Source organism: Pituophis catenifer, unplaced genomic scaffold (assembly GCF_029215685.1).
Source record: "Pituophis catenifer annectens isolate HBS135680 unplaced genomic scaffold, rPitCat1.0.hap2 SCAF_1, whole genome shotgun sequence".
NCBI classification, from domain to species: Eukaryota; Metazoa; Chordata; class Lepidosauria; order Squamata; family Colubridae; genus Pituophis; species Pituophis catenifer.
The window spans coordinates 85,029,402-85,042,611 of NW_027256881.1; the positions used below are offsets into that span (position 1 = coordinate 85,029,402).

At 36.4% G+C, this 13,210-nt stretch overlaps 1 protein-coding gene across 1 annotated transcript in view; it reads right to left on the minus strand.

Annotated features, from left to right (window-relative positions):
- Nucleotides 1-13,210, minus strand: part of PHACTR2 (phosphatase and actin regulator 2) — an 85,055-nt gene that overhangs the window by 16,109 nt on the left and 55,736 nt on the right. Inside the window, exons 3-6 of the mRNA XM_070952115.1 lie at nucleotides 9,954-10,034; nucleotides 8,548-8,703; nucleotides 5,075-5,335; nucleotides 1,402-1,945 (exon numbers count right to left, since the gene is read on the minus strand). Coding sequence (XP_070808216.1) covers nucleotides 1,402-1,945; nucleotides 5,075-5,335; nucleotides 8,548-8,703; nucleotides 9,954-10,034 — 1,042 coding nt within the window. The remainder of the gene's footprint in view (nucleotides 1-1,401; nucleotides 1,946-5,074; nucleotides 5,336-8,547; nucleotides 8,704-9,953; nucleotides 10,035-13,210) is intronic.

The window sequence follows — 13,210 nt, forward strand, 5'->3', positions numbered from 1 at the left end:
ACTTTATAGTGCCATTGCAATTTTCAATTTTTTCCACTGTGGCCCCTTAGCAATAGCACTATCGGTAGTACTTAGATTTATAAAACACTTCATAGTACTTTACAGCACTCTATAAGTGCTTTACAGAGTCAGCATATTGCCCCCTACAATTTGGGTCCTCAATTTACCGACCTCAGAAGGATGGAAGGCTAAGTCAACTTTGATCTGGTCAGGATGTTCAAAGTTGAATTGTTCAGTGGCCTATATAATTTTATTACCTTCCATCAATTCTTACAGACTACTAAAGTGCTCATTTGAAATATTCAACAAGATATAGATAGACATACTGTAAACTGTATCTAAATAAACCACAAACTTTTCCCGGTCTATGTTATACATAGCAGCCAACACAATCCCTTTTTTCTGTTTTACATCCAACTCACTACAACTTTCCTTCTTCATAATCTTTATCCATTCTCCCTTAGGTAAATATTTCCCCTTGTATGGAACATCCTTGATGCTGGTCTTAGAAGGACAATTATAGAATAGAATAGAACAGAATGTTTTATTGGCCAAGTGTGATTGGACACACAAGGAATTTGTTTTTGGTGCATATACTCTCATTATTGAGATATAAGTAATTCTGAGCATTACAATTTGTGTTTTCTAAATGCAGACTACATTTGGATTGTTCTAAATTGAATTAATTTACTTTGCACATAGGCAACCAAGTATATTCACAGAGGTATAGAAGAGAAGCAGGAGGCAACATACAAACAAATGAAGAAAAGTTGCTTTTAATAGGTATAATAATCCTGCCACTGGAACAGAAATGGTACTTTCTAAACTGGTTCTGTAAATGAAAAGGGAAGGGCTGAATTTTCTAAACTGGTTCTGTAAATGTCCAGGGAGGGGCTGAACTCATTTTAATTCTTCCTTTGATGCCTCACAAATGGGCTTGTTATTTATTTCCATTAGCTTTCTTTTCAACCTACTACCCTATTTTCAATAAATGGAATGCTAAGCTGGATTCCACTTAGTACCTGCCTTTTTAATACATGCTGAGGGTGCCATTTCACCACAGATTTTGAGAGCTATTCTGTCAAGATTTCCAAGCAAGCATCTCCAAAAGAGCTGTAAATTTGAATCTTAAACTGTAACTTTGAAAACAAGTTTGAAGATTTAAATGGAATCAAATCAGTCCAACCAAGCCATTTTAATTTTCTTTTCCTTTTCTGCTTAGAAGTATGAAAATAGAATTCAAAGTATTACTTGAATTATATTTACTCATATCTTCCTGTTTTGATACATGTTCAAATTCAAAGTCAAGGTATACAAAAGCCTACCTGAGTTGCTCCACCATCTTCCCAAATGCATGGGTACCCCAGAATTACAGAACTAGCTGAAAACATGTAGTCTTACCATTCTGTGTTTTCTCCCCCAATCTCCGGGCTATGGTCTAAGACAGCACTGCTTGAAGAGCTTTCACTGTCTGCTTCAGTTTTTATATGAAGATCGTTTAAATGTGTGCCAGGAACAGATGGGCCTGCTTCAATACTAACTGGCACATGTTCTGTGCCTGAGAAGCCAGCGGGCTCACAGCCTGGAGACAAAGTTGGGATGGATGGAGGAAGAGGAGCCGGAACAGGAGGAGGAGGAGGAGGAACAGTCACAGTGCTGTTCTGGGTTGTGTCTCCAGCTTCAGAGATAATATGGAGAGATTCTTCTGATTTAAAGAGTTCCACTTTGGTCTTCGAGTTCTCTACTGTCGTGCTGGAGGCAGAAGTAATGTCCCCATCAGATGGTGTTCGTGTCGTCACCTGTTTCCCATGTTTCTTCTTATCCCTGGGAGTCCCTGTGCTGCTTTTGCTTGTTGTTGGTTCTTTAGAAGGTTTAGAGCGAGATGATGTGGCAGACGGAGATGATGATTTGGAAGCATGTCCTTTCTTTAAATTAGAGGAAATAGCTGAAACGAGAGGGCAAAGCTTTTTGTCATAAGAGAAGGTTTGCATTAACCTACTTTGTATTGCTAGGAAGTCTTTCTTTCTTAATACAGTGGTACCTTGGTACTCATCGTTAATTGGTTCTGGGAGGTGCTATGAGTACAAAAATGATGAATACCAAACAATTTTTTCCCCATAAGGTAGTGAATCACAAGGCAGCCGACAATGACTAGTTCTAGCTTACCTTTTGAGTACCAAACAAAAGATGAGTACTGGGACAAAAATTTCACATCAAAATGTGTTGAGTACCAAATTCTATGAGTTTTAAAGTAGTTGAGTACCAAGGTACCACTGTAATGGAAAGCCTGAAGGTAAATAAATGGCACCTACACCACTAATGTAGAAGTATGTAAATAATTACGTATTATCATATATAAGTAATATAATAGCAATGCTCTTCCCCTCTACTTACTCTGGAATATAGCAATAGCAATAGCATTTAGACTTATATACCGCTTCACAGTGCTTTTACAGCCCTCTCTAAGCAGTTTATAGAGTCAGCATATTGTCCCCAACAATCTCGGTCCTCATTTTACCCACCTTGGAAAGATGGAAGGTTGAGTCAACCTTGAGCCTGGTGAGATTTGAACTGCCAAATTATAGGCAGCTGGCAGGCAGCAGAAGTAACCTGCAGTACTACACTCTAACCACTGCGCCACCATGGCTCATATGATTTGTCTTCTGGACTAAAGCATAGGTGATGAACTTTAAGCAGTTGGGCCATCAGGACCAATCAGGATTCTTAATTACTTAGCATTACAATAAGTTTTAAACTATAAACATGAAAAAATTAATATAGCAAGGGCACATTCTCCCAACAAACATTTTTGGGAAAAGGGTTGTAAAGCTTCGGTGTACATGTGATAGTTATGATCTGGTGTCATTAAAATTCAAGATACATTTTAAAATGCAAAGAGTCTATTGATTTGGGTTTCTGCTTGAATACAGTAAAAGGAGCAAGCATTTTTTTTTAAATAACCTGCAACAACTCTATGCGCAAGCAAAAAACATCAGCAAAGAACAACATGGTTGCTTTTGCTGAGTTTGCATTTGGCAGGCAGGCTGGAAAAATAAAGCATGCCAAATCTGTTATTTGTTTTTGCTAAATAAGTGGAATGTCAATGACTACAGAAGAATTGGCAAAGAGGTTTTTTTTAAAATATCCGAACAATAAAGTAATCTATTAGGCAATATGTGCTAATTCAAAGGAATGTGAAAGAGGTATGTTTCTGCCCTTTAATCTAATTCAATAGAAATATCTCTATCTGTTTTCTTGGTTGATTGATTGGAGTTAATTTTTTGATTACAGATTCTAATTTAAACTTATTTTTCAGGTGTGAAAGCAGAGCTGTGTACCTGTCTCCTAAAGAGACTGATTTTAATGTTTTCGAAATGGGTCTCATATTCTCATTGTTTCTTCTAGTGAGTACAACTGAAACTTTTTGTTCTGTTGGGACATAACTAACTTAAAATGCTCTGTGGAATCTTTTTCTAAGATAACCTTAAAAACAAAGTATGTTTTCCATTTTGTATATATATACTAATCATTCTTATTGAAATCTGGGACTTTTAAACACCAAACTAAGAGTTTTCTCAACCTGATTATTCCTAAGGTATTTTTGAAAGTAAGATTAATAAATATTTGTGGTAGAATCAAAAGTACAGAAACAATAAAAGAAAACCATATCATTTTTATTATCTTTTAACTCGCATATTTTCCAAATCCATTTATAAAATTAATTGAAGTCTAAATGGTATTTGATAGAAATAATTATAGTTTGGCCATATAGAGAGTAAATGAGGAACAAATTGCAAGCTAAATATGTGAGTTGATAACTGAGTTGGAAGAGAGAGAAAGCCATGGATGTATAGAGCTCAAGAAGAGCGAAATGAAAATTATTAAGCAATGTACAGACATGATGGAAGCAAGGATGGTTTGCAAAATAGACATGAATAATAAATAATAATAAATTAGCTTACTGTTTTTCTTATCCTGTTTCTGTACCTGCCAAAAGCCAGGTTTGAGACCTGAGCATTGCCTGATAGGTTAAGTGCCCTGTCCTCACCCTAGCTCCTGCCAACCCAGCGGCTCAAAAGCATGCAAATGTGAGTAAATAAATAGCTACTATTTCAGTGGGAAGGTAACAGTACTCCATGATGTCATGCTGGCCATCTGAACATGGAAACATCTTCGGACAGCGCTAGCCCAAAGACCCCTGAAACGGAGATGAGCACCTCCCCCCCCCACAGTCGGCAACGATTAGCGGAGTACAATCCTCAGGAACTCCTCTCCTATATAGAACAACATCCCAGAACTGTCTTTCTACTATACTATTTTATCTTCAGATAGGTCTTGCTGATCGAGAGGGATGGAAATAAATAGTATTCTTACAAGCATTTTTAGATTAAAAGAACTTAATACAGTAACCACCAAATAAGGTCTTGCATCTGGCTGCTGTATAGGAAGCCCCAGTTATCCACCCACACATTATGGAGACAGTGGATAAGACAACAGATTTAATAATAATCATTCACAGCCAACTAATGTTACATGCTTGTGGTTTTTTTTTTATGCAGCTGTAGCTTTTGTTCAGCTCTGCACAAATTATCTGGGAAATATTGCTTCCTATTACCATGTTTCCCCAAAAATAAGACCCTGTCTTATATTTTTTTGAACCCCGAAATAAGCGCTTGGCCTTATTTTTGGAGAGGTCTTATTATTTTGGGGTGCATGGAGGAAACCAGAGGAAATGGAGGGGACGGCTGCGCATGTGTTTAAATATTTTTAGGGAGGGCTTATTTTTTGGGGGGGGGCTTATTTTAGTGCATGCACTCAAAAGCCCGATTGGGCTTATTATCAGGGGATGTCTTATTTTGGGGAAAACAAGGTAGACTTTAACGCTCAACATTGGATTTTGTGAGCCAAGGTGAGCTGAAAAACCGTAGACAAGGACAATGAATAAACATAAAATCCAATTTGGATAACACAAATTCCAATTTATTAATAACTATCCACAGGGAGAATATGGACACTGCAACATTTAAAGCAAGCAATAAAGCAGTGCGGATTCAAAGCCACATGTGATACTTACCAGCTTCTCGAGTCCCACTGCGGCTTGTTGGCTTGGCAGGAGGGGCAGAGGTCTGCTTGGAAGGAGACTTGCCCTTTTTTTTAGCATGTGGCACTTCAGTAGTTTTATGGCTAGTTGTAGCAGCAGCAGCGTTTTTTGGAGGAATGGCTGCTTTTTTAGCTTTAGGCTTAGGTTTAGGTTTAGGAGGAGGTGGTGGTAGAGGAGGAGGAAGAGGAGAAACAGACACGGCTGATGTTTCAAGGCCTTTAGGAAGAGGCTTATCTACAAATAAGAAAGTGAACACAAGCAACTGACAAACGGACAACAAGGGTATACTAGACAAAGAAACAGATTTCTCCCTGCTGCTCTGCTTTCTTGAGAATAAGGACTGCTTTTGTTTTAAAAAAAGAAGGGTCACCAAACTACACTTCACCATCTAGTGCAGATTTCAACAGAATGTTCAGAATGGCTCTCAAAATGCAGAATCAAAAAGATTTAAAAAAAAATAAATAATAATCCTTCCTTCAATGAAGGGAGATAAAATCTGCTAACAGTTTGGGGCAGTAGCCACTATTTTAAAATGTTTTCTAAACTATCCTAATTGAATTTCCCAACATTTGGTCACCAACCTGCGAAAGATGAGCAGCATTCTCATTAAAAACAATTTGTAGATGAAGACAAGCAGTGTGGTTAGGTACACATGGTACAAAACATCCATTTTGCCCTAATGGCTTTCAGTAAAATAGCTCCATTTATTGGAAGGGAAAGATCATTTACAAGAAGTCTTTGATTTACAACAGTCACTGTTCGAAGTTACATCGGCACTGAAAAAATTGACTTATGACCGTTTTTCACACTTATGACTGCTGTAACATCTCCATAGTCATGTGGTCAAAATTCAGATGCTTGGGAACTGACCCACATTTATGACAGTTGCAGTATCCTGACATCATGTGATCACCTTTTCCACCTTTTGACAAGCAAAGTCAACAGGGAAGCCAGATTCACTTAACAATTAGTGTTACTAATTTAACAGCTACAATGATTCACTGAACAAATGTGGCTAGAAAAGTCATGAAATGGGGCAAAACTCACTTAACAAATTTCTCACTTAGCAACATAAATTTTGAGCTCAATTGTGGTCATACATTGAGGACTACTATTATAATATAACTTTTTGTAACAAGTTCCTAGCCAAGGAAAGCTTAAGATAATTATCACTATGATAGCTTTCATTTATATTTACAATATTGTTTGATTCTACTATGGATAATTTATATCTAATTACCATGTTTTCCCGAAAATAAGACCCTGTCTTATCTTTTTTTTGAACCCTGAAATAAACCCTTGGCCTTATTGCCATGCGCTCAAAAGCCTGATTGGGCTTATTAACAGAGGATGTATTATTTTGGGGGAAACAGGGTATATCTATCTTTCTAAAAATATGTTAGGAAAAGCTGATCAGATTTATAAATAAAGATCAAGGACAAATTTCTTAATTGAGTATACCATCAATAAACATTTTCCTAAAATACCTAAGAAATGAAAAATTGTCAGCATTTCTGATTTTGGTTCAAGAAAATAGCTTCCTTTTCCTTTGTTGATTGTCATTAAGACCACGACTCAAACATAGATAGCATTCCTAAGCATTTATTGTGTAAGCTTCAGAAGGATTGTTTCTAGAGCTGTTTAGATGTAAAAGCGTTCCCTTGAAATCTTTTTTCCTGTACCAGCCTATTAAGCTCTAATCACCTATGCCCTTAACATAATTAGAACTACTAATTGGGGGGTGGGGTATTCAATAACTCAAAGAACAATGGCACTGAGGAAATTCATGTTATCTCTCTGACATCATCAAGCAAATGTATAAATTATGATATCATTATGAAAAATGAAAAAAAATTGCAGCAGAAATTTGCAAAATTGCATTGAGGTGAAGGAAAGTGAGGATTTACAGTAACTGCATTTGTTCTGTTGTTAGTCTTTTTCAATGCACAATCTGGCATTTTGTTATGTATAAAGCTTTCCTGATATCAGTATAGATCAGGGCTGTAAAACTTCCGGCCTCTGGGCCGGATGTGTCATGTGCCCAGATCCAGTTTAGTGAAAGGGAAAAGTCCCGATACGTTACATGACGCCATGAGTTTGACATCACTGGTATAGATATATGTCCATGAGCAGAATTGTAGCCATGTTTTAATGTCCAACTTTGTCAGACAGAAAACATTAGAAGTATACGCTTTAAAAATTAAAATGAGCAAAGAAGCACATTAACCTGCATTAATATTGGCTAAAATAGGAAAAGGTTTCTCTTTCATTTTCATGGGTACAATTCGTCTTGTAACAGATCACCTAACTCTACAGCAGTAGCAGCAAGTCCCATAGGAAATATGTGTGCTTCTATGTCCAAAGGTATTTTAACACGGCCTAAGAAAAGCTAGGATAAGACTAGCAGCTTTGTTAAGGATTATTTTATTCCATGTTAACTTCCCAAATATACAGCAATTGTTTATTAAGATTCTGAGCTTAGCCTTCTTTCATTTGAGCTCTGTCTTCAAATCGATCACATTGACATGGATAAGGATGATAACTCGTAAATGACACGTTAGTGAGAGCATGCATCAATCAACTAATGTAAGAATAGAAAAAGAGCAGAAATTCCTTAAATAAATCAAATCTCTTTATCCCCACCCCATCCCACTCTCCAGCTACTGTTTTTAAAAAACAGCAGCAATGGTTATTAGGTGTTTTTTTTTTAAGTATTATTGCTATCCAGCTTTCTTATTTTTATCCTCCTATTTTATCCCAAATAATCTTGTGTGAAACTGTATGCTAACTTGATAGATGGAAACCGCTCACCCCTGAACTTCACAGCTGAGTAAGACTTCAAACCTGGTTTGAACTACATCCCATAGATCACGTAACATCCAAAGTTTCATGTAGTACTGTAGGACAGAGTTCCCAAACCTTTCTGGCTTTGCGGATCAACGGAGGGGGGGGGAAGAGGGATGGTTCCGTGCGCGCAGCTGGCAAGTACACACACAGCTCCATTTATACGCACCTGCCACTCATGCAAATGGAGCACATGGGCATGCACTTGCCCGCTGCTCGCACAAGTGGGGATGCACGTGAGCACAGGTCCACTTGCCTGCTGTTTCTGCAGTCCGATTGCTGTTCCCTCATGGCCCATTAGTGGGTTCCGGCCCAGATGTTGGGGACCCCTGCTGTAGGACAATCAGAAATCTGCTCTTGTTTTAAGACCTAGCACTTTTCCTCCCATTCCAATAGTGAACTCAAGTTTTTAGTTTGTGTGTTATTAAAAATGTCTGCCTCTGAATAGAAATTAAATTTTCTTACTGCTGTCTCTTCTCCACTGAATTACACATTATCTTTTGTAGTTATAAACAGGTCTGTTTTCATTTTTCATAATATACACTGGGTGATAGTTATTTTTAAATGGGCATATTCATTCTGATACATTGCATTTAAAATACCTTTTTTATCCTCCTTTTTCTCTTCAGAAACAGCTGCCTTTGCTGATAATGAGCCATTGTCTTCTACAGTTTTTACATTTTCTTCCTGTATGGCTTCTTCTGTAATTACTATCGTGTGACCATTAGAGATTTCATAATTCACTGTGGCATCCACATCTGAAACGAAAACAAGAATGTTGGCTAGTTCTGAAAGCATTACCTTCATTATATGCAACTAAGTTGTCTTTATTTTCATAATGGTGCTGCTATCTGGGATAGGATTGTTCAATGCATAGCATCCTGATTAAAGCTAGTTTTAGCTTTATGCATTTCTACATATCTTCTTTTATACTTAAGGCATGTTGTGGTACTAGAACAGAGGACTCATCTCTACATTGGGGAGAATTTTAAGAAACCTTTCACAAAGTATCCTTCCTCCTCCCTCCCCTGATATTTTTACTCCAAAATAGCTCTGGGTAATGGGTGACCATTCACAAATGTCTCCCATGATCAGTTTGGTCAAAGAAATTTCATAGAAAGATTAACTGATAGGGATAGGAAGATTAAAAACCTGACCAAGAGTCTGAATATAAGGTAGAAGTGGGAGTTCAGGGGCAGAAACCCAATCTATTCCTTTACAACCCCTAAACAGTTCTCTCTTTTACAAAATCGGCCCACCAATTCTCTCACTCCATTTTCTACCAGCCAAAATTCACTCACACCCAAGCCTCTCACTCATCTTTTTCTTTTCTCTGTCCCATATGAAATCCCACTATCTTCCCATGTTAGGTTGTTTTCTGTTGCTCCCCAGCGTCCCTAGTTTATCATGAAGCAGCTTTCTCTCTTTCTCCCTTCCTTTGTCTTTCAGAGACCTTTGAGTCTCTGCTTTACTAGCTTTGCAAGACAATCTGAGCACTTCTGAGGAGAAAAGAAAAGAGGGGGCCAAAGCTCCTGGAGTTAAAATCACTGTTTTTTCAGTTTTATTTTTCAACCTAACCCTATAAGAGATATGTGACAGTCTTATTGTCAGTCTTAACTGCAAACTTTGTCAATAGGAGCCTTGGTAGTACAGTGGTCTAAGGCACCCTGTTATTAAGCTGGTTATTAAGACCAGCTGCCTGCAATTACTGCAGGTTCAAATCTCGCCAAGGCTCAAGGTTGACTCAGCCTTCCATCCTTTCTAAGGTAGATAAATTGAGGACCCAGTTGTGGGGGCAATAAGCTGACTTTGTATAAATATACAGAAGGATGAAGGCTATTGCTGAGCACATTGTAAGCCGCCCTGAGTCTCCGGAGAAGGGCGGCATATAAATCAAATTAAAAAAAAATTAAAAAATGAACTACCGATATATACATTGTAAAGCAATGGGAATAACATTTGTCATCATTAAATGTAAGGTCTATTAATCTACATTAATTGCGATCACCTTGCTCATTTATTTCCTTTAGGACACCCCTTCTTATTAGCTCCTCTCTGCTCTGCCTTGTTGATATCTTTCTTTCCAGCACTTAAAAAAAATAGAGAAATTAAGACATTATTCAGTAAAAAATAAACTAAGACAACAAAAAAAATTAAGTAAAGGTAATTTTGGCTTCCATATTTATTATTTAGCAGTATTAGAATGAGGACTAGGATCTAATTGCAAGCAAGTGTTTGAAGGAAGAATGGATAGGTCAAAAGGAAGGAGAATAACAGGAAGCAGTTGATGAATTGCTGAAAAAGAGAAAATTGAGGAGTTTAAATAGCAAAAATCAATGTATAGAACAGTACATGAAAAGTATGGATATGTATGTAATTACCTATTAAGGTATATTGGTCAGTAAGCAAATGTATATGACTAGATTGATACATTCATTCTCTCTTCAAGTACAGAAGCTGCATTAATTATGTTTTCATTTGTGCTGAATACAAATATTTCTGCTTTAAAATAGAAGTTAAATTAAAATTTAAAAACAATTTACTTCTGAAAACTAAAACATCATTTACAGCCTCATGGTTCAGGAAATTTACATCACTTACAGCCTCATGGTTCAGGAAATTCTCTTGTACAGATTCCCTTAGCTAGTCTATTCTATATCACTAGCATATGTCATAACAAATAGACAAATGATGTTGGCTCAGAGTCATGAATCATAGCCTCAAGATTTAGTTTCAGCCTAAATTTTGTATCAGGGAATTTTCCTAAACATTTCTTATGCTTTGATGGACTAAATCAGGGGCCCCCAACCCCAAGTCTGTGGACCAGTACCAGCCCGCAGACTTTTGGAAACTGGGCCACACAAGTGAGAGCCAAGCACATAAAGCTTCATTTGCACATGCGCAGGATTAGGTTGCGTGTGCAAAACCATCCTTTCCATTCTCCCCAACTCTGCTGTTGCTGTTGGTCCATGGAGCCAGAAAAGTTGGGGACCACTGCACTAAATTATAAACAATGTAATCTCTGCTTTTAATGGCTATATGTTATGGCTATATATATACTGCAAATTATGATGCAAACATCATATACAAATAAAGGATAGCAATGCCCAAATCCTCCCTTCTAATCCCTTAAAATTTTGCCTCAGTTTATTTTATAAGACTAACATTCCAAGTGAATTTAAACTTTTGCTATTATCACTGATTTCCCAGATACGGCTTATGCATAGCTTACCCTTCCAAATCCCATCCTTCTAAATTTGCCTCGAGGGAGACAGACAACTTTAAGGTTAAGAAGTATGAGGTATAAAAAAACAAATAATAAATAAATTAAATTCTAAGCCAGTCATGGAATGCTTCTCTTTCTAAAATCCTATCTGCATTCCACTTCTGTACTTCAAAAAGCTTTGCAATTATTAATTCTCCTTTCTGTGTTTTGCTTTACTTCAGAAAGAGGCAACTAACTTTTGAGATATTTCTCATGTTATCCAAACATATGTTTTCGTACATCCTTTAAGTAGGAAAAATTATCTAGGCAAAAGGGGTCAAAACACTTTTTAAAATCCAGAGCAGAGAGATAAAATTCAGAAGAAGCTCAGGAAGATGCTCCCTGATTCACTGGAATATAAAAAAAGGGAAGGAAGTACAGAACAATCAGACTTGCAAAATTCTGTTATTATAGCCAATCTCAATAAAGCTAATGTTCCTGGGTTGATTTCCTGGTCTGTTCTACCTAGAAGGATTGAGATGCTATAATTATAACTCAAAGAGAATTTCTCCAAACTCATCCAAGGTTTGGTGATATGTATACCACATTTTAATACTCGTTTTATGATAATCTATATAATGTAGTGTGATATATCAGGAACCCGCCTACAAGTATGATTCTGCTCTATTGGTCTAAGCATTAGGGAAGGTATGTGTAGTATGATAATTGAAATTAATATTAAAAGAACAATAATGATAGCTTGTCACAAGCATCCCTTATATTTTTTGCATGCTTTTTATCCATTTTTGTTTGTTTCTTTGCTTGTTTGTTAGGACTGCCTATAATAATTTTAGTATAGTTTATAAATAGAAAGATAAAAGACTAATACAAACTAGGAAAAATATAAAAAGTAAAGAACAGGAGAAGTACAGAGGTAGAAAAAGGAAAATTAAAAAAAATATGAGGAAAAAAGATGCATAAAATTCCCCATTTCTCTCCAGGCAAGAATAAACAGTTCCAGTAATACCTTCTCTAATATTTCAATTTTTAAAAATCTCTTCTTCCCATATCTCATTCCTTATCAATAAACAAATTATTAAAAAATCATTCTATCTTAAACAGCAAAAGGTTACTGGCTAAAACAGAGACTGAGACTGATTTGAATGTGGATTTGAAAATGGATTTTTAAAAAAATGTCCAGAATATAAGAATGATATGGAAAAAGTTGTAGAATTGAAAATGGATTTTAGATGCCAAACTACAAGAGTGATAGGGAAGAGAATGCCACAAGAGTTTTACATGCGAAATCGGCTGATGTCTTAATAAGTAAAAAGGACATACAAATAATAAATCAGAAGAATGCTTTGGAAAGTCTTCTAACTTGGATACAAAGGGGAAGTGTTAAAAATTATGCCACAGTTGCTAAATTAATAACAGGTTGTTAAGTGAATCTAGCTTCCCATTGATTTTGCTTGTCAAAAAGGTTGGAAAAGATGGTCACGTTTCCAGGACACTGCAAGCATCATAAATATGAGCCAGTTGTGCCACGAGCATATGAATTTTGATCATGTGGCCATGGGGATGCTGCAATAGTCATAAGTGTGAAAAACGGTCATAAGTCACTTTTTCAGTGCCATTGTAACTTTGAACAGTCAGTAAATGAACTGCTGTAAGTTGAGGACTACGTGTGTATGTGTAGTGGTTTCTGATAGCAATTAATGGAATTTCTTTTTGACCAGGACTAAACGACAAGGCTTTTCAAATCTGTTTATAAATGAGGAAAACTTTCTTTTGCTTTATTTCTTAGAGAAAGTGATAAGTTGAAATACAAAAAGGATGTATTAGATTAAAGTGAAAATATAATACATTACTATTTCTGGCAGATCTTAATCAGATATTTTGCTGATGAGGATCGAATGATATTTTTTATAATTTAATTATTGACAAGAGATGAGTCTTGGGTAAAGAAATATTTTTATCCTTATTAAAATATTAGAGAAGGTATTAACTTAATAAGGTTGTTTATTCTTGTCTGGAGAGAAATGGGAGTCACCTTTTAT